This window comes from Cottoperca gobio, chromosome 16 (genome assembly GCF_900634415.1).
Source record: "Cottoperca gobio chromosome 16, fCotGob3.1, whole genome shotgun sequence".
NCBI classification, from domain to species: domain Eukaryota; kingdom Metazoa; phylum Chordata; class Actinopteri; order Perciformes; family Bovichtidae; genus Cottoperca; species Cottoperca gobio.
Window position 1 is genome coordinate 15,894,072 of NC_041370.1, and position 21,263 is coordinate 15,915,334.

At 39.4% G+C, this 21,263-nt stretch overlaps 1 protein-coding gene across 1 annotated transcript in view; it reads right to left on the reverse strand.

Moving 5' to 3' along the window:
- Positions 1 to 3,988: 3,988 nt before the first annotated feature.
- Positions 3,989 to 21,263, reverse strand: part of slc6a3 (solute carrier family 6 member 3) — an 18,958-nt gene continuing 1,683 nt past the window's right edge. The window contains exons 3-16 of the mRNA XM_029452249.1: positions 21,173 to 21,263; positions 20,042 to 20,173; positions 17,959 to 18,175; positions 15,847 to 15,985; positions 15,485 to 15,619; positions 13,242 to 13,345; positions 12,347 to 12,471; positions 11,544 to 11,656; positions 11,122 to 11,250; positions 10,812 to 10,911; positions 7,935 to 8,035; positions 6,046 to 6,213; positions 5,867 to 5,938; positions 3,989 to 5,494 (exon numbers count right to left, since the gene is read on the reverse strand). The exon at positions 21,173 to 21,263 is cut by the window's right edge and continues 120 nt beyond it. Of these exons, the coding sequence (XP_029308109.1) occupies positions 5,471 to 5,494; positions 5,867 to 5,938; positions 6,046 to 6,213; positions 7,935 to 8,035; positions 10,812 to 10,911; positions 11,122 to 11,250; positions 11,544 to 11,656; positions 12,347 to 12,471; positions 13,242 to 13,345; positions 15,485 to 15,619; positions 15,847 to 15,985; positions 17,959 to 18,175; positions 20,042 to 20,173; positions 21,173 to 21,263 (1,650 nt within the window). The 3' untranslated portion in view covers positions 3,989 to 5,470. The remainder of the gene's footprint in view (positions 5,495 to 5,866; positions 5,939 to 6,045; positions 6,214 to 7,934; positions 8,036 to 10,811; positions 10,912 to 11,121; positions 11,251 to 11,543; positions 11,657 to 12,346; positions 12,472 to 13,241; positions 13,346 to 15,484; positions 15,620 to 15,846; positions 15,986 to 17,958; positions 18,176 to 20,041; positions 20,174 to 21,172) is intronic.

Here is a 21,263-nt window from a genome sequence, read left to right on the forward strand (position 1 = left end):
TTTACACCAACATATACTTTAATGAGGGTAAGGGTGTATTTAATATTTTTTATGGAGTTTAGTTTATTTTGTAGAGAGTTGTAGAAGAAATGGAGAGGCAGAGGTTGTGTCATACTGAAACTCACACAGGTTCAGCAATTACCAACTATCTTATATACAGGCACTGCAGTTATGTGATTATTATTGTATCTTGCTGAACTAAAGGAAGAGGCTATACGATTACTTTGAAAGAGGTAGCCCCTCGTATCGCCTCTTCCTTTTGCATCATAAATTGTATTTTTCACTAAATGCAGTTTTTGGATAGGCCTTAATAATAATAATAATAATAATAATAATAATAATAATAATAATAATAATAAATTGTATTTATAAAGCGCCTTTCAAAGCTAAAAGCAATCTCAAGGCGTTAGAATGCAGGACAACAACAACAACAACAACAACAACAACAACAGACATAAGATTTTACGGAAAGGCTTTTGTGAAAAGAAAGGTTTTTAGGCTCTTCTTGAAGGAGTCGGTGGTCTGTGGAGCCCTCAGGTGTTCAGGGAGGGAATTCCACAGGTGAGGAGCAGAAGGCCCGATCGCCCATGGTGCGGAGCTTGGTCCTGGGAGGGTGGAGCAAAGTTTTTTTTAGAGGAGCAGAGGTTGCGTGTGGAGGTTTGTTGGGGGAGGAGTTCCTTGAGGTACGGAGGAGCATTTCCATGTATGCACTGATGGGTGAGTAGGGAGATTTTGTATTCGATCCTGAATACGACAGGAAGCCAGAGGAGGGAGTGGAGAATGGGTGTGATGTGGTTATATTTTCGCACCCTCATCAGGATCCTAGCGGCGCTGTTCTGGATATATTGGAGCTTCTGAAGGCTCCCGCTTGGAATCCCGATGAGGAGAGCGTTGCAGTAGTCCAACCTTGAGGAAACAAAGGCGTGGACGAGTTGTTCAGCATCTGACAGGGAGAGGGGCGGAGTTTTGTAATGTTCCTGAGGTGGTAGAAGGAGGTCTTGCACAGATGTTTGATGTGGGTGTTAAAGGTCAGATGAGGGTCAAATCTTACACCTAGGTTCGTGACTGATGGTGATAGGGGGATGTTTTGACCAGAAAAGGTGATGTGGGTTATGGGGGAGGACTGGACCTGGTGTGCCGTGCCAACTAAAATAGCCTCTGTTTTTGAGCTATTTAATTGAAGGAAATTGTCTTTCATCCAAGCCTTTATCTCCTCAAGGCAGGTGTTCAATGAACGATAATGATGATGATGATGATGATGAAGATGTCGACAGTGGGGCTGCATGTGGCATCGGGTCGTTTTTTTATATATAGCTGTGTGTCATCAGCGTAATAATGGAATGGTATTCCATGCTGGCTGATGACACGGCCAAGGGGCAGAGTGTAGAGGGTGAACAGAGTGGGGCCAAGAACCGACCCTTGAGGGACACCACAGGTTACTGGGTGTATCTGCGAACTTGCACCTCTCAAGGATACATACTCTGTTCTTCCAGAGAGGTAGGACCGGAACCAACTCAGGGCGGAGCCAGAGAGTCCGATGGTGTAGTGGAGGCACTGAAGGAGGATCTGATGGTGAAATGTTTGGCATAAGGCTCTTGAACATCACACAGTCAAATATATATAAAGAAATCCAAGTAGAAAGTATGTTAGAATTAGTTAACTGTTCATGAATTGATTAAACGTTGATTATTACCCAGTAGCTTGACAAAAATGTTCTGGTTACTTTGGTAAAGATAAGCAAAAAATTATTTTTGGACTCAGGCATCTGGGGTGTTGCATGAACTTGTTGACTGTTGCGATATATGATGATGACTCCAAACATATTCCACTGTATTTGGAGTGATATGTAGTGCAGCGGTGTTGTCAGGAGAGGGCAGTGTACAACAAAAACACACATCAGCTTTACACTGGGTCAACACACACAACCCTGTACTTCTATACTTGTGAGGACCCTCATTGCCTTCCCCCAGCTTCTTACCCTAACCTTCATAACTTAATGTATGACCCCAATCCGACCCCCTCTTTAAAGCTAAACTAAAACTTAATTACATCCTGAACCTTACAACCAAGTCTGAACCCCCAAACAGGCATTTTAAGGTCTGTCCGAAGGTGAGGGTTAAAAATGTCCTCACTTTCCAAAAATGTAATGTAATCTAATATTTGCACGGAAACATGCATAAATTCACATTTTCTTGTACAGATTGTCTCAAAATGATGTAGGATATGGCACTACGTTGTGATGGAACCCTGACTAATGTTAAGGTAAAGCCAATATCATGCAGTGCAGTGCACCTCTAAATAAAATAAATCCCTTTTCCCTCCACCTCTCCACGTGTATGTCCTTACAGTTTCAACATCTGTGGCAAGAAATGAAATTATACATAATTGCTGTTGTTTATTGGATGCGATAATGGCACCTTTTAAACACAATCATGGCTTTGCAATTGTCCTAGCTTGACAACATTTGGAAAAAGCAGCTAACATCTGTCGGAGCCCTTCACCAGTGTCAACAAATAGAAGAAAAACAACCTTCCATGTCATATGAAATGTAAGACGAATGACATATATGGTTTGGGTGGCATTAACAGGTTTACTGTTACACATCGTCAATGGATAAGAGTAAATTCTATATATTCAGGTCACATCACTCTACAATACAACAATGTGTATTATATGAATGTATCTTAATGCACCATTTTCATCTCATCTGATCTCTCCTATGAAAGCTGTATTGTACTTGAGACTTGCTGAGTGAGTAATTATTGTTACAAAGGGAATATTTACATTTAACAACCCCTCTCATAAATTAGACTGGTCCCTTTTGGGTCCTATTAGGCCATCTGTCTGTGCGGATTGTCCCAGAGACAGTGTGCTTTCACTCTCTGGTTACTGTAATGAACAATGTTGATTCAGGGTCATGTTGATCAATCTTGATCTATAGGTTCTCTTCACTGTTCCGCTTCTCTGGGCTTTCTCCGCTTGGATGGAAGACATGCATATAGATCTGTTTGGAAGCTACTCGACCATGTCTCATTTTGAAATAATGAACACAACAACACGACCATTAATAATTCCGTATACATTTTGTGCAGTGCAAACGGTAAAGACCGTTAAAGACATTGTTGAGTATATTTTTACAGATCCTTATGAAAACCTACTGACGATTGTGTATTGCGTGGAATTAATATGTAATTTAATTTCACAGTAACTGGGGAAAAGTTTTCTGTATGTGTATATGCAGACCGGGTGCTGTATGAATCATAATTCATTTCAAAGATAACTAAATATGGTATTGCCATGATTATTTTCCATATAAACATAATGTACATAAGGCACATGATGAACACTTCAAAAAATAAAGAAATCATACATAAAACAAATATAAGAAAACCATAAAGGTTTTACAACAAGTGGTCCTTTTGCCTTGTTGGCTTTATGCCACAATAACAAGGATGCAGTTTTACTGTATACGTGTCCCTGTCTTACCTTCTGTAAAACCACAGCAGTGCGAGAGAGAGAAAAGGAATCACGGAGAATTGGGATTTAACCACAAAATAGACATTTTAAATGTAATAATTGAATTAATTATACTTTATTTGACAATACAAAACAAAATCCTACAGTCAGAAACACCATAAGGCACAGAACAGCAACACAGGCGTACAATTTGGGACATAATTAACCCTTCAGTGTGTTACATGTACCACAAGGTGACAACAGGTCATTGCTGACCAGTTTGAAAAAAAAGTTTTGTTTTCTGATTTAACAGAAAGCAAAAAAAGAAAGTTTATATGTAATTCTCATCGAGATCGTTAAGGCTAATATGTATCAACTTCACAGTAACAAAGCAATATATATATATATATAAATAAATAAATAAATATAAATATATATATATATATATATATATATATATATATATATATATATATATATATATATATAAATAAATATATATATATATATATATTTATATATAAATGATCTGTTGGTCTTGTTATTCAATATCATACAGTACAATACGATACAAGCCCCTCTACATTACATTTACTTACATAGATATATAACTTAAATTACTTCATATATTACATTACACACTATTCATTTGAAGTTCAATAAAAAGCAGCTTTTTAAAACAGTCTTGAAACACTTAATACGATTATGTAAACAGTAAAATAAAAGCGTTATGCGTGTTCAATTATACCAAAATCAAATGTGCATCGACACTAATTTGTTATAGAGAGAGATTGAACCGGTGTGATAAAGTTAACAATCAAGTGGTCTGTTGATTAAAAGAAAAAAAATGATTTTAGTCTTTGGTTGATTAAATTAGCAGTGTGGCTTATGATGTTGTTTTTGTCAGTGACTATTGTGTGGAAGTCAAAAGTTAAGAACGGAGTGTTTGTTCACTTATCAGGCTGACAGAGCTTCAGGGCAGCTAGTTTTTTTCCCATGTGATGGAATAACAGCGTTACAATAAACCAACACTTGACACAAATACCAAACTGCACTACTGGTCACATTGGGGTTTTGTTATTCCATCCAACATGACTAAGATCAAGACTTGTAAAGTGTAAACTTTTTTTCAGACAATCAATGTTTTTGATTTGAAAGCGATGTGTCTTCAGTCAGAACGCTCAGGTACTGTTCATTCAGATGTACTTTTATTTTATTCAGACAATGTTATTTTGGTCTATTGAAGTAGCAATGGTTCTTTCCTGTACATTGTTTTGATGTAAACAAAAGTACTTGTTCTCAAAGTCAGCAGGAATCACGTGTATTATAACAGTCTTTAAAAAGAGCAAGACAATAAATAAACATAATGAACAAGACACGGACGTGGACTGGGATTCAGTGAAACCTGTGGCATTCATTACATGTCTGACTGACTGACATGTCTGAATTATATTTTTATATTGTATTGATCCAAAATGACACAATGAAATAAAACATGCCACCTACTGCTCGATGATAATTGACTGAGAAGATATAGAATGAATAATACAAAATTAAAATAAGTGAAAAAAAGGGTAAAAAGTAACTCAATTTCACCCCACAAACTAACCATGAACTAAATATTTTATTGTTCATCTTGCTTCAAAGAAATAGAATTACAATTCCATTCTGGAAGAGTTTTATATTTAAGGAAGAAGCAGTCTGAACGCTACGTTATGTGTTTGACTGAATCCCATTTACCAGTGTCAACACAATGGTGGATAGGGTCAATGCACAGCTTCACACATCCACTGTTGAAATTGAAGCACACTAAATTGTCGGCACTTTTATACCACCACCACCGTGATTGATTTAAATGGCTATGTCTTTCTTCTTCTTAGTTCTTCAGACCTTTGCTGTGCATGCATTCATCCACCATATTCTCTCTCTCTCTCTCTCTCTCTCTCTCTCTCTCTCTCTCTCTCTCTCTCTCGCTCTCTCTCTCTCTCGCTCTCTCTCTCTCTCGCTCTCTCTCTCAAACCACCAACCAGTGATGCAGCTGTGGGGAAAATGGAAAAGTGAAGTTCAATTTTGACAGTATTATTTTACTACTTAAGGCCTTTACACATCAGGTCCATATTTACCATCTGAAAATGTCATATATTTAAAGGTTTTAGGAACAAGTTACATTTTCTGCATTTTTTTTGCATCTGTCAAAAGAGAGTTGTTGGACAAAGACAAACAACAACTATTCTTACTACAACAAAGTAAAGAATACAGAGACGTGACATTTAAAGAAGACACTTTGTGTGCAAAGGCCTTCATTTGAAATAGGCTAAAAATCATTAACATGAGGTTCCAGTCGACAACAACAATATACAATTCTGAGGATGCAATAAAAAATAAATCAAGTAATTAAGTCAGCACTTACCGTGAACTGCCGAACCTCCCCGTTGTCTACCAAATGATGCTCTGTCTCCGGGGTGATGGCATAAGCCAGTCTCTATTTCAGGAGAAAGGGAGAAGAGAAATTGATATAGATCTTTAATGAAAGATGAAAGATCAACATTATACTAGACATTACAATAACTCTCTTCCCCTCAGACTTACATCGCAAAACCTTCCAGGCAGTATGCAGAGTTTATAGATGGCGTAGAGAGGCACCATGGACATTGAGGAAATGGCCAGACACCACCCCACCATGTTAGCCCATGGAGGAAACGTGTAGGTGCCGTAGTTTGGAGGGTTGAACGTGGCAAAGCTCACCACCACCATAAACTATGGAAGAAAATAATTTTATCACAAAATAGCCATTTGTTCAAAGAGATTCACTGTTAAATAATTTTATTTAGTAGTTGGATGTAAGACAGTGTCTGAATTAAGAGTTTTGGGTGTGGTGATGGATGACAAACTGACATGGAAATCTTATATAGCACATGTACAACAACAAAAAACAGAGATGAAAATTCTGTACTGTTCACTTATTTAGACATTTTAGCTACTACCCGCTTGACTTGTCAATAATACAACCATGATCTGTGTCTGTTTTATGGTTTGTTCATTCCATTAAATTCAAAGTGGCAGAAACAAAACAAACAAGTCACACCCTCGCCTCGTCCTCACCGCCGCCAGGAGGCGAGTAGAGTGGTCGGCAGCCTCGGTAGAGGGACAGAGCCTCAATTAGCGGTTAGCTCAAATTCAGCCACAGCACCGAGAGTCTAATCCTGGGGAACTGCAAACCTTATGTTGTTGCGGTTACACAGGTTAGACCCAGCGCTCCATCGCCTGTCAGAGTTTCAGCACTTTAGTGGTGTTTATGTTGTTGTCCTGCTGTTAGTTTAGTCTTTATAAAACTGATGACTGTAAATCAGATTGTTTGGACCCGGTGGAACCCCCTATTTCTTTGGAGAAAGTGCACATAGCACCTTCAGGAATATGTATAAAGAAAGAATAATAACACTTCATGAATTGGCAGGTAGTCTGTTTTCTTAGTCGTTTCCTCAGTTGATTGTGAATTACTGTGTTTGACTCTTGTTTCTTCGTTTTCCTATGTTACCCTAAGTATTCATTGTAACTAACTGTATTTGACAGACCATCTATTTCCATTGTTGATTTATGTTGTGAGTAAGTGCCCGACAAAATTAGATTTATTCTTCTCCCTGCTCCTTTTCTGTCATGGAATGTGTAAATAGAGATTTGATTGTGAATCGCTGTTTTTTTCTTTTATTGTGCACTACCTTGAGCTGAACAAGTAACAATTAAATTAAATAACATTTGATGCAGGATATACTGTATATTCTACTGGCAGGAAAACAGAGTGGCAATATTTCTGTTGTCAACAGTACACTAGTAGTAAGAAGTGGTGGGTGTGTTGAATGCAAAGCCATGTGTTCCAACTATCAAAACATCACACCTTACAGGGAAATACATTGCAAAACTACTACTACTAGCATAAACAGGCACAACCACGAATATGACTGATTGTGACAATTCTGAATCTTACCTCAGATCCTGTCCATCCTTAAAATCAATGATTGAATAAGGAGTGTTTTAAAAACATGTTTTGGCTAAAGTAGTTCAGGCATTGAGTAAGAATGACCCTTACGATGTGCCTTCTTTTACACCAATGATATGGCTGCGTATATGTAGTGACCGGTAAATGTTGTTGGGGGAAAAAACAAAGAAACCTCTGGGCTGGTCTCTTTGACTTTTGCCCACTATAACCACTGGATGTGTTGGATACAGAAAATAGTTGTTAAAAAACTACTTTATTCATCATTTAACCTAGAAGTGAATGATAATGAGTGTACCAGCGAGTACAGGGGAGACAGCAGTCATAGTGAAGTCTGTAAGCATTTGTTGCTATCACTTTGTACATGTAGTGTCTGCACATATTGGTAAAGTTAAACTCTCAGTCTCAGTATTTTCATCTTGTCATCTATTTTCAACTAGTCTTGGTTTGGGTTTCAATTATGAAATAAGTGTGTGCACAAACTCACCAGGAGGAAGCAGGGGCTGACAAACTTCCAGCACAACCTCCAATATATGCCTGGTCGCTGGCCAATCATCTCCTCAATGTCATCACTGAATCGATCCACTCCTGAAACACACGGAAATACTTGATATTACTTCCAAGCAGTGACGGGTCGTCTGGGCCAGCAAGGCCTTCTCTGCTGGCCTAAACATTATCAGAATATAAATTTAATTTTGATATATTTTTTCCACAAATATGTATTAAATTATTCCCCATAGTCTATTCTCTTCATTTCATAGCTTTCCTCTTGGTTGCGCTGCTTCCAGCCTCAGATTGAGATTTGGAGGACTGGCCTTTATGTTAGAGCTTTTAGTCCAATCATATTTCAGCCATAATGTGTTGCCAGGGTCCACGAAATCTGCCCTGAGGCCTTCAGAATCAACAGTGCGGGCGCCTGTCGCTTAAAGTGAACGGAAACAAAACTGTGGCGTTAGCCAGTCAGATGTCGAGTTGGGGACACCGGGGCCAGCTAGCAGGCGTACGATAACGTCAGCACGTCCACGTCTTTTGATTGGATACGCACTATTGAGAGGCAGAGCTATGCTGAGCTAGCAACCTTGAATGAGCTAATTTGTGTAGATTTCTACAAGCTGTTTTTTCAACCCACAATGGCCGAAGGAGGACAATATATCGATTTGGTCGCAGATATAATTAACGTCATTTTCGAGACAAACTTTTCAAGAAAAGCTAGACATCGTTAGAAGAGAACGGCCAACCCCGACGCTAGCGAGTCTATCCCTGTGTCCACTGCTTCTGCCAAGCGGTCATTCTCGGCCTTAAAGCCAATTAAAACTTATGGCAGAAATGCTGCTGGACAGACTCGGCTTTCAGCATTAGCCTCCATGTCTATAGAAAAGGACTTAATGGTGGAATTGAAACGCACAGATGAACTGTACAACAGAGTCATTGAAGTCTTCTTGAGGAAAGAAAGGAGGATGGATTTTGTGTTCAAATAATCAGTTGTTTTGGTGAGTAACAAACATTTTGTTTTTTGACAAATATATAAAATGTTTGATGCTTCTGCAAGAGATGTAGAGATGTGTGTGGCGCACTGGCTCAGCTGTGCAGTAACAGTACTCAAGGAGACTTGTTGAATTGTTTTGGTTTAACCTTTATCAAAGTGGACATTCAAGGCTAGTAATACACGTTCACCACTGTCGCAAATATATCCTCATGAACAAATGCAAATTATTTGTTTGTTTTCTTTTATTTTCAGTGAATAGTTTATGTGTCTTTATTCTTTATCGTCACGTTTCTTAAATGAAACTGCTTTAGGTGCGACAATGTGCTGTTTAGTGAACACACTTGTTAAAGCTCACATACTTTTAGTGGACTTAATAAAACTTTGTAGACTAATCCCTTAAAAGCGCCTTTTATGTTTAAGTGTTGACAGTATCCTAGCGATCTTAAAGCTGGTAGTTTAACACTCTTAATTGTACATTTGGATTTATTGATTATAAATGCTTCGGAAATATTAATATAACTATGTTGTACTTGACTATGTTAAGGTGATGCAATGCCAGGTTATACTGCGTTTCTGTCTAAATGTATAGTTTCTAGAGCCATGGCGTCATAATGATGGTATTAAGAGGTGGAATAATTCAGGTAGGACTGTGTAGGACATCACTGAAGGCCTAGGTGTGAAATGCACGGCCCGCCACTGCTTGCAAGACATGGTTTAATACAGCCTTTGCTAAAACAGATATTGAAAATATTATTAAGACAGTGAGTAAAGTCACTCTGCAGAGCCAGAGCAACTTTCTTACTCAATTAAACATGGCTGTACATTTTCTTTTCTTCCTGCCTGGGAGGCATTTCTAACTGCAGAGGGATATATCCAGACTGACGAGCAGGTATTAAGCACAGATAAATGTACGTATGAAGTGGACAGCAGAACGAAGGACCACAGTCGCTAGGGGTCGAGGGCTCTGTTCAACAGTTTTAAGGATGGGCAAAAAGGCCCACTGAAGCCTTAGGCTTGATTTATCTGGCTTGCCAAGGTTGGCAAGGTCATATTGCCCCTCCAAAGTGGGGGCAATATGATGACCCCACCGCCTGAAGCCTGGTTAGTATTTAGCCCTTTATGGAATCCTCCAAGACAAGGAACTCAATACGGAAGTTCAGGTCAACCATTTTCCCTGACCTTTACATTTTTTTATTATATATTTTGTGCCTACTAGAGTTTCAAAATGTGGGTGAGTTTTCCCCACTCTATGTAAAGTCAGTTTTTCCCATTTTCAGCTGGTTGTGTTAAATATACATTTATATATTTAAAAGTAAATATCATAAAACAGTTTTTAGATATGAATTACCTCCACCAGAGGTTATTTCTTAGGTTTGGTTTGTTTGTCTGTCAGCAGGATTATGGAAGAAGACATCTGGAGAGAAACTGACTTTACGGGCACCCCCACTTGCCACCCACAACAATCTACAACCTAGCTATTAGACAGCTGACTGCTGTCCATGACAAATGGGAATTGCCTGTTCCCCAGCTGCAATTTTCTTTATTGGGAGGCTCACTACTGCTGAGTGAACACAGAGGTAACACTGGTAGTGTTCAAAACGCAGGCCATTTAACCTCACTGTGCACTTATGAGCGCCACAGCTCCAGTACATCCTTGTATTTTAACAATAAATGCACAAAGATGAATTGAAGAGGCCAAGACCATTAATGGGAATAGACTTTGCGGTGCAGTATTCTTACGTCTAATAGAACTATGAAGCATTGTGGCACAGCACACCTATACCAAGAGATCTCTCATCAAACCTTTAATATGACATCAGCTTTGCTGGCCATGAAAATAATAAATCCTTCTTCTTTCCTTCTGTCCATCTTTCTCACCATAAAACCATGAGATGCCAATGGCTTCAATAAGCACTCCAAAGAGAATTGATGTTCCTGCCGCAAAGTGGTCAAGCAGAGTGAACACATACATCCCACCCTGGAGAGAGAGGAAAATAGAATTAATGTATAATAATTGTCTTATTATAATAAGTTTCATCATACATAAGAACAAATAAAAAAATAAAATCTGATGATTCAGTTCATTGCATTTTCTGATACTTTTCGTCATTTGATTAATACAACTAGAGTTATGGAAAATGATAAAACGTGTGTATGAAACTGTATGACTGCCGAGTACGATGCTTACATTTGTCACACAGAAGAGGGATATGAGGAAGGTGGAAACAACAATGAAGAGGGTGAACAGCTCTCTGTGCTTGTGGAGGCATTTAAACTCATCAACCAGCCCTGTGATAACCGATTCCATCCCACCCATCTGCAACAGAACACACAAGAGTTGGAATAAAACACAAAAACAGGAAGAATTGAGCTGCTAAACTGTGGATGTCCCACTTTTTAATGCATAATTGCTGAACTGAAGGGTTGTTTGTTTTACATGTTATCTGATGAATGCCTGAAAATGATTTCATTCAACATCACAGTACAACTACAATACCCACAAACCCCATCACAACCTGTCTGACACAATTTATGGAAAAGACATATGCCACCTGGCTGAAATACCAAGTGTGTGAGTGTGTGTGTGTGTGTGTGTGTGTGTATACTCACAGCACTGTCAATGCCCAGTGTCAACAGCATGATGAAAAAGATAACCGCCCACACAGATGATCCAGGTAATGTTGCAATGGCTTCTGGGTAAATGACAAACACCAGACCGGCACCTACAGAACAAACAATTCAAGGGAAAGTAGAAAACGGCACAAAACCCACTGCACACACACACACACATTTGGAGCATTTACCATGGAAGCAGACATAAAAAAATAGATTGCTAAAAAGGAAAATGCATGGATAAATTGTAAATATAACATATATGTAAAAAGAAAACCAGGGGAATAAAGTATATTATAGTTTGTGCAACATCTTTGAATGACTTGTAAGCAAGCACCTTTCCACTATCTGTAATGGTGCCATTTGAATCCAGTCATCAGATTTAATTAATTACAGTAAACTAAAACCATCTCATCTTAAACATTGCTGACTCCTACTTCTAATTAACTATTTGCAGTGTCATGTAATAGCAGGCATCACAGCATAATGTTAAAAGTATAAAGTAAATAAAAGTAAAGTAAATATATACCTTCCACAATATATTTTACACACGACATCAACAGCTGGTTAGGCTCATCCTAACATATTATCTTAACTAATTAATGGAGCTCCACATATAATGTATGAAAAAACAAGTGTGCTGGCACATAAATATCTTCTTTTTTTAATTTTTTATAAATATGCTGTTTCTCATCATTTATTTTTTGAAAGCTCAGGGAAAATGTGTTGATAGGTCCTGCCTCCAAATATGTAAACTATATAGATTAGCACATTACAAACACAGACATAATATACCATACCGTCTCTGGCAACTTTGTCCAGGGCTACGTTGTGCTTGTGGGACATGTACCCAAGGAAGGAGAAGACCACAAATCCGGAGAAGAAACTGGTTAAAGAGTTGATGGAGCTGGTGATGATGGCATCTCTGGGTCGATTCAATCAAATGAGAGAAACAGTCCAGAATGAGAATGTAAAAATCAGTCATCAGCCAACACGCATCAAATCAACACAATTGACAGTCAGCCAATTAGTATCGCAGGGGTGGACTAAGGCCTGGACTTGGCTTAAAGTTAAAAGAATGATCGCTCGCTGAATGGATTTTATGGATTTGTCAGGTAGTCAATAATTATGTGACTTGTAAATCTTCTACCTGTTTTTCTGTTGGGAGTTAAACCTCCTTCAATTGCAAAAAAGAGAGACGATTAACATATAAATGTCGTAAGGACATGGTGTGTGAAAGTGAAAAAAGGAGAGTAAATGTACACATGCAGTAACGCTGTCCTACTCTACAGAAGATATGCAATTCCACAATACTTTTCCAAAGTCAGGCATTTCAGTCATTTGGAGTTATGCTCAAGGAGGAATCCCTGAAGGTGGACAGTGTCATGTGTCAGTTATCAGAAACATAAAAATAAATAAAAAAAGATAAAAGCCTCCTGTGGGATGCTGATGATTTTCAAAGAGCGCGACAGTTTTGATTTGTGTTACGGCTGCCTGTTGCACAGCATGGTGTCAAAGACATAGCGGGTTTCAAGGAGCTTCAAAGGTTATTGTAATTCACCTGCTTATGTTGCGTGTGTGTGTGTGTGTGTGTGTGTGTGTGTGTGTGTGTGTGTGTGTGTGTGTTTAGAAACAACTCCATGTCCTCTCTCTGTCTCTGATAATCCCCTCCTTCCTCTCCTTGTGTGTCTTTACCTGTAACAGTTGTTGCTGAATTTGTTGTAGCTGGAAAATGCAATTAGCACACCAAACCCCACTCCCAGAGAGAAACAGATCTGTGTCGCTGCCTCGATCCAGACCTGGGGAGCGACAGAACAAGCACACTTGTGTGAAGCGGCAAACAAAAGGCACAGGAGAGGAAAAAAGCCATTATTAGGGATAATTGCAGGAAACTCATTCAACGGCAGTAGATGAAAGACGCTAGTGAATACGGGGGGTAATTTTGCAAATTACTGCTCCATGAATCTATCTAATCTAATTCTCCAATTGCTGCCATGCATCTCTCAGTCTCTCTCCTTCTTGCTTGCTCTGTCATTCTCCATAACTGAGTCCTTTAGTCCTGCATGCTTACTTATTCAGCTCCTTAGTGCTGTGCTGTGATTGCAGCTTTCACAGATAAGGAACATATTAGAAACAGGTTACACAAACAATTTTCTCACTTTTTTTAAGATTTGAGGAAAGGACTCTCTAATGGTACTTACTATTGTAAACCAAGGTTTAATGTTTTGGTCTACAGCAGGGGTGGGAACCTTTTTCCTATCAAGGGCCATTTATTTATTTATTTTTTTACAATGTCCTTCGAGGGCCGTACTAATTATTGAACTCATAACCTCTGTAATAAAAAATTAAGACGCAGCCCATTCATTTCACTTCAAACAACTTTTTTATCCATGTATAGTTCATTTTTATCAGAAACCAGCAATCCCTTATTAGTCCCACAACGGGGACATGTATCTTGTCACAGCAAAAGAACATATGAAGTAAAAAGGCAGTACACAATAATTAAATAGAATACAAAATAATATAAGTACCAAGTGGTTGATAGAAAATAAAGTGAATATTGCACATGGCAGTGATAATTGCACAAATTATAAAAAGTGAGTATTGTAAATGGCAGTGGTGGAATAGTCTGTTCTTGGTGTGGTGGTCTACCTCTCTATCTTTCCATGTTTGTATGTTACGCTCTGCAGAGAGCTGCTTGTTGGGCCAAACTCCGCCGAAGAGCGTTAACTTTATCCAAACGCACTCGTCCTTTCAGCTCGTGCAGTTCGGCATGTTTCGTGCTGTAATGACGCTCGAGATTATTTTTCATCACCACAAGTACGTCCGCACAAACTAGACACACTGGCCTTTTACTTTCTCCGTTTTAGACTCGCCATGCTGCGTTCACTGATGTCAATTACAATCTCGTTTAATATTGAAGTTTTTTGACATGACGTGACCACGTGATGACACGTTCCGCTCGTGTTGTGTTCAAGGACCCTCAGTCGCCCGTTTAAAATAATGCAGTCTAGTTTGTTTTTTGCTAGTGGATTTTGTTTGCGTACGTTTTACTAATTACCTCGAGGGCCGGATCAAATGGTCTCGCGGGCGGAGGTTCCCCATCCCTCGTCTACAGCATACACAGAGAGGAGACTGACTCTAAAATCTCTTCGATTTTATACTTTAACATTTTAACTATTGAGTTTGCAGGAATAGTTCACAATTCAGGCATTTGTCATTCAACCCCGTAGATCAAAATGAAAGAGGATTTATTTGGCCTAATATAACTTTTCGCCTCTGTCCTGCCTTCATTTATGTCTTTTACATTTAGTTCAACTCTCCTATCTTCTTACGGTTCTCCGTTCCTGTCCAATGTTTTTGTTTTGTTCTGTGCTCACTGTTGTGGTTTGCCTGATATGGGAATCATATTTGTTTTGAGAATGTAATAGTGAAACACTTACAGCACAATTAACATTGCAAATAACGTCAATATTGCCTTTAATCCTCCTTAGCAGCAATTTATTGTTGCAAAGCCCTGAACACGGATTGCTATCTGCTTACAATGAAGATTGTTTGCGGTTCTAACAGACATGGATTTAAGTGTGAATACAGAACTTGCATCAGAAGAGCTTTTGGTTGATAATGACAATGATGACTGAACCTTTTACCACTGTAAATACTGATTTGTCACTGTTGGCAACCTGATTTTAAACTATATGCTTGATTTACATTGTGAACATGTAATGGTGTAATGCTATGATGTACTATTGCCATTGTCTAGCTTAGCACATAAACACGAGATAGTTGATATAGTTGAATAGATATCCTATTATGATAGGATTAAGACACAAGCCAAGTCTTTTTAGAACAACCCCACTTTTTCCACAGTTCCCTCCCTCACATGTTCTTTTCTTCATCTCCTGCACCCCCCTCCTCCTCCTCCTCACGACACTCACCTTGGCGTCACAGAGTTTCAGGAAGTCCACTGAGAGGTAGGCCTTAATGCCATCGATGGCTCCGGGCAAAGTGACTCCACGGATCAGCAGCACAGTCAAGACCACATAGGGCATTGTGGCTGTGATCCACACAACCTGAAATAGTTTTACACACACACGCACACACGCACAAGAGTGATAATGCATGTACATATTTATATACACACAAACAGTTATCTTCAAACTGATTAAAAGCATTTTGTTTTTATACATTTCTTTAATGTGATTTAACAGCTTAAATTGACTTAAAGACTCTTGGACAGGAATCATAGTACTTTTGTGGTTTTCACTTAAAGAAACATGGCTACTGTGTCATTTCCCACCTTGCCAGAGGTCTTGACTCCCTTCCAGAGACTGAAGTAGAGCAAAACAATCACGACACCTAGACAGGAAGTCAGCTGCCAGCGTGGACGGCCCAGATCATCAATACCATTACTGTCCTGGATGTGGAGCACCCCTCGTCTAAGGATAGAGAATATTCTGGTAAGAACCATGGCCACTCCCCAGTCAAAACGATGACGGATATTGTCCTAGAAGTCATTGAATCTATCATTTCAAAGTTCTGAAAATGTGATTTAACCAGAAAACCACTAGTCTAATTGCAGGTTATTATACACAACCTCCTTGAACCAAGACATGTTCTGAGACCTAGCACGCTGGGCACAGGTAGAAACCCTTGACATAGTAACAAAGCTAGAGACAAAAGTGCAGTTATGACCTCACTAAGAGTCCTGCAGTGCTGCACTTTGAGCAAGAGACATTTCTAGGTACTGATTTTAGATGTGCTAATAATGGGTGCATTCAGGACATAGTATAAATCACCCGCTTCCAATATTATCAGTCGATTAAATGGCCGTTTTCAGTTTTTCAATCAACAGCATAGATTTGCGATGGTATGGCCCTACTGTATTGTCCTAGTTGGCTCAATAGGCTGTTATCTATTGGTAAATTGGATCACCGAACGGAGTTTCAAAATATTTAGGTTGCCACCTCTAGTGGCCATAGTAATTATGACAGGGGCAAAGGAGGAAGTCAGGTGACGTAGTATAAAAAGCGTCAAATTCCCCCGACAGAGCGATCAGGTAGGATGCATGGGTCAAACAATCACAGGACTTTCATCCACGAGACCGCTGTTCGTGTCTCGTGTGCAAGTTAACTTACATAACATACTTAACATGCGAAATGTACCTAACATATCCGACATTCGTATCGTAACTCATCTTACGTACGTAGGTAACAAACATACTTATTTTAACCCAAATTATGATCTTTTCCTAAACCTAAGTACCTCAACCTAACCCAAGTAGTTTTGTTTCAATTCACAACATCCATCACATGTTTAAAACTGAGACCGTTTTCACTTTACCAATGTCGTCGCCGTCTGATAACGGCTAGTACGGATAATGGGCTAATAACATTCCAAATGAGTAAATAAATGAACAACATTATTATGCACAACATCAATTGAACTATATACATTTAGATGTGGATCTGGTTCTTGATATCCTGCATAAAATTGGCTCAAAAATCCATGCATGGCATTGTTGGATGATCCGTTCGTGGGGGTCTATCAGCAACAGGAGACATGTAAGACCCAAGGCAATCTGGCCAGACGGATGTCACGTGATGTGTTCATACATCTGTGGCTGCAAAATGTTGTATTTCAATGAATTCAAAGATTTAAAAATCCTGATAGCCTCCCAAGGCAAGAAAAACTTTATCGGCACTAATTAAAAGGTAACAGATTTTAAAGTGCACTTTCATACTGCATTCTGTAAAGTTGAATTACACGAGTCACCTGAAAGACTGAACATCGTTGACGCCTCGATTCAGATAATTTCAGGGACAGCCTTACATATGAGACTGAATGAGATCATCCAATGCTCATCCGATGTGGTCAAATTATCTGCAGGTGGTTCTGTGTATATAGCAGACTGCCATTTACACTAGTATGGATCAAATGTCTCAACTGTCACAACAGAACAACCCCTCACTTGTTGGAAAAAGAGCCACCTGGACAGCTTCAAAGTGTGGAAAGCTGCATACGCTAAATGCAGTACAACTCTGGATCCATTTAAAAGTAAATCATACCTTTTGAATACTTTATTTTTCTTTAAGTATTCACAATTAGATATTCTAAGACGTGATTACATCTAGGCAAAGGGCTCATTGTAATTACAGTGATTCAGTTTATTCTGTAGACAGATTTTCGAGCCAACTCCGCTCAATTACACACCATTACTGCATTGCATTAACTTTTTTCTTCTGCACTTCCAGCAGTGGAAATGTGTTGGTGATATCAATACACCAATGTTTTAGCAGTTGGACATATACATTACGTGTGTTTGGCCTTAAACTGCAGTCATTCTGAAGTTTCTTTCTATTTGCTATCGGTTCCAAGATCTAAACAAAAGAGGGATAATGTATTAACTTACTCAAAGTACTCCTGAGCAGGGGTGGCCTTGTAAATGTCACTGAATGAGCTGTTGTCAGCCCAGTCAGAGCAGTTAGGACTGTTCCAAGTGTTGTTGCAGTGGACCCACGGCAGCTCGCTGGTGAACGAGGAGAAGAGGTAGAACAGCGCCCAGGAGATGATGACGTTATAGTAGAAACCAACGTAGAGGGAAATAAGGATCACTGTGAAGCCTACGCCTGTAAGGGGAAGCACAAATAGTTTATATTTATAGGAATTAAAGACGGAGATACAGAGGGGAATTAGCCAAAATTAGCACCTGTGATAGTAAAAGGGGCTCCTATGTGTAATCTAACATTTCTCAATGCCTTCTACCTTCTACGGTGGTTGCACCCTGACAACTCGGCCATTCTTCTGAATGCAGGACTTGTAATGAAGTATTTAGTTATTGTTGTATTGATTGACTGAAGTTATGGATCTGAATACTTCCTCAATAACTGATGGAAGTCAAGGTAAGAAGATGCACACAAAAATGGTATTGTATGCCTTGTTCTAGTGAATGATAGCTGATCAGGAAATAGTTTATCATCTTGCTCAAGGAACCAACACTTTGACTTGATGACCACACGTTATCTTTTTACACTTTCATGCAACACAGAGCCTTTAGCATACTGTATGATTTTATCATGCACCATAGAGTGAACCAAATGGTCATAAAAGAACCATTTTAAATCAGTAGAAATGGTGATATGTTCCACACGCACTTCAAACTCAGGCATTGCTGTACTAAACAGTGACTAAACCTCACTCAGTATGAATCTATAAAACATGCCTGCGGTGTCAAAGAGAGCCCCACAACTTCTAAAGATGGCCTCTTCAAGCCTCAATTATCAACACATCTACCCTTTCTATACATCTGAAACAATGTCCACTCTTCTAAAGGCATATTGTAATTCTTAACATTTGCTACGAGCCATGCCCACAAGTATGCCTTATCGATTCCTTTTGTAATGTGGATGTGATGTTTGTCCAGGCAGCGATGCCTCTTATTAGCGCCACATGCGGCCGTGCCGTCTCTCCATCTCAATCTCTCCGTCTGCCTTTCTCGCTCATTTTCTTCAAATGCATTGATCCTGAGAGGAAACCAGCTTGTTGATCAGAATAATTACTGTCAATATGGGCAAGTGTGTGTGTGTGTGTGTGTGTGTGTGTGTGTGTGCATTTGAATAATTACTGTTATCCCCCCGCTGAGAGACAGAGGGAGAGTGAAGCGTGTGATTAGAACGTCAACCTACTCAGTGTGGTCCACGACAGACGGCACATGTTTGCATGCAGGAGGCACACGCTCAGAGACACCATGTTGGAGCACGTATAGTACACACTGTTTGCCACCTTCAGACCAACAAGGACATGATCTAACAAAAGACAGCAGTGCGGCATCACACTGTGAAGCAACAGATGGTCTGCTGGTAATAATGGTATTTGAGGTTGTATTTCTGTTGCATCTTTAGATTCATAGTATGGTGTTAAATATGGATTTAACTAGAAGTTAACCAGAGCAGGATATACAATGCAGGAAGAGAGATTAAAAAGTTGAAGCAAGAAAGTGTTTTAGTTTTTTTTAACCAATGACTTTGCTTAGAAACGTGACATTGTTTCTCCATTAGTGTCATTTGGATGGCATTCTCCTAAACTGCGCTTTTGCTTATCGATGCATTGAAAAGTACCCCAGAGATTGTTCCCCCGCCACTTATTTGACAGAAGGATTTGGACAATCAGGGTGAAAAGTCTAAAAGCCCAATTTTCATTCGCTTTCAATCTAAGTGCCAGCAGAACCTGATGTTCTGGGGAGGATAAACAATGCCTGTCGCCCTGCTCAACATGGAGAGACAAGCAGACAAAAGAGACTGGCATGTGGACGGACAGGCATGTGGGCAGACAAGCAGACAGAAAAGACATCTAGATATTAAATGGTCTATTATCAGACAGCACATACCATCACAGACAGATGCACATGAAAGCATTCCTGGTCAATAATTTGCATGTGTACATCAGCCAATGTTGGCATGCGTCTGTCTGTATATCTGAATATGTGTCCTTCCTACCTTTAAATATGGGACAGATTTTCCAGACGCCTGCAGCCCCCTCTCTGTTATACTGTCCCAGAGCCAGCTCCATGTAGAAGAGAGGCATCCCTGCTATCACCATGAAGAACATGTATGGCACCAGGAACGCACCTGCACACACACACACACACACACACACACACACACACACACACACACACACACACACACACACACACACACACACACACACACACACACACACACACACACACAATCTCTAGATGAAAAATGACATTACAAAATGCTATACATTTCAGGAGAAAATAAAGGTTTTCTGATCCCATTTTAATTATAAAGCTACCTATCTATAAATCTATATATCCATCCATTTACTGATATTTGCTCAGGTTCTTTTTTAGATTAGGTATAACAGCCTATATAAGGTTTACGGAGATATTATAATCTACCAAAGAAGATTGGATTACATTGCACCAGTACAGTCACAGAGTAGCGAATATGGTGATTATCAACAATCTTAAAAATAGCTTTGATTCGGGACCTTGTGGCTCTCCTCTCTCAGCTATCAAATATCAGCATAACATTTCCCCAAAATAATAAAAAGAAAATAATTGGTTAATTGCCTCAAATTAAACTCAGTAATATTTTACCTAAATACACGTATGACAACATGCAGGATTTTGGCGGACATATAGTCAGCCTCGCCTATGGCTACAGTATCATTTAAAGCTCTTAAACGTAATTAGAGCTCTATGTTAAACAGCTGTAATTAGTGCCAGTGATTGTTAGAGCTAATCTATTCGGAGCAGCTGTGGTGGGTTTTTTTTTTGTAGTGGTGCGTATACCACACGCAGGTGAAAATATACAGCATGCAAGCATATGTGAATAAATTCCACCTTCATTTCATCTTGTTCTCCCCTTTTTTCCTGTATTTCCTTTCAACACAACCATGTACGAACACTGCACCACCAATGCTTCAATTATTTCCTTTCCCACTCTCGTAAGAGGAGGACGATCTCTCTCACATAAAACACTCTACGTCCTTCCTTTACCTCCTTGTTCCCTTCCCTTTCCACTATCTCTGGCAGGGGACCCTTAATACGTGGGCCAAAATGAGCTTCCTCCCCTCACCCCTTTAATCCATCTCACCTCCTCCATTCTTATAGCAGAGGTAGGGGAATCTCCAGACGTTGGCGAGGTCCACAGCGAATCCAATAACAGACAGGAGGAAGTCGATCTT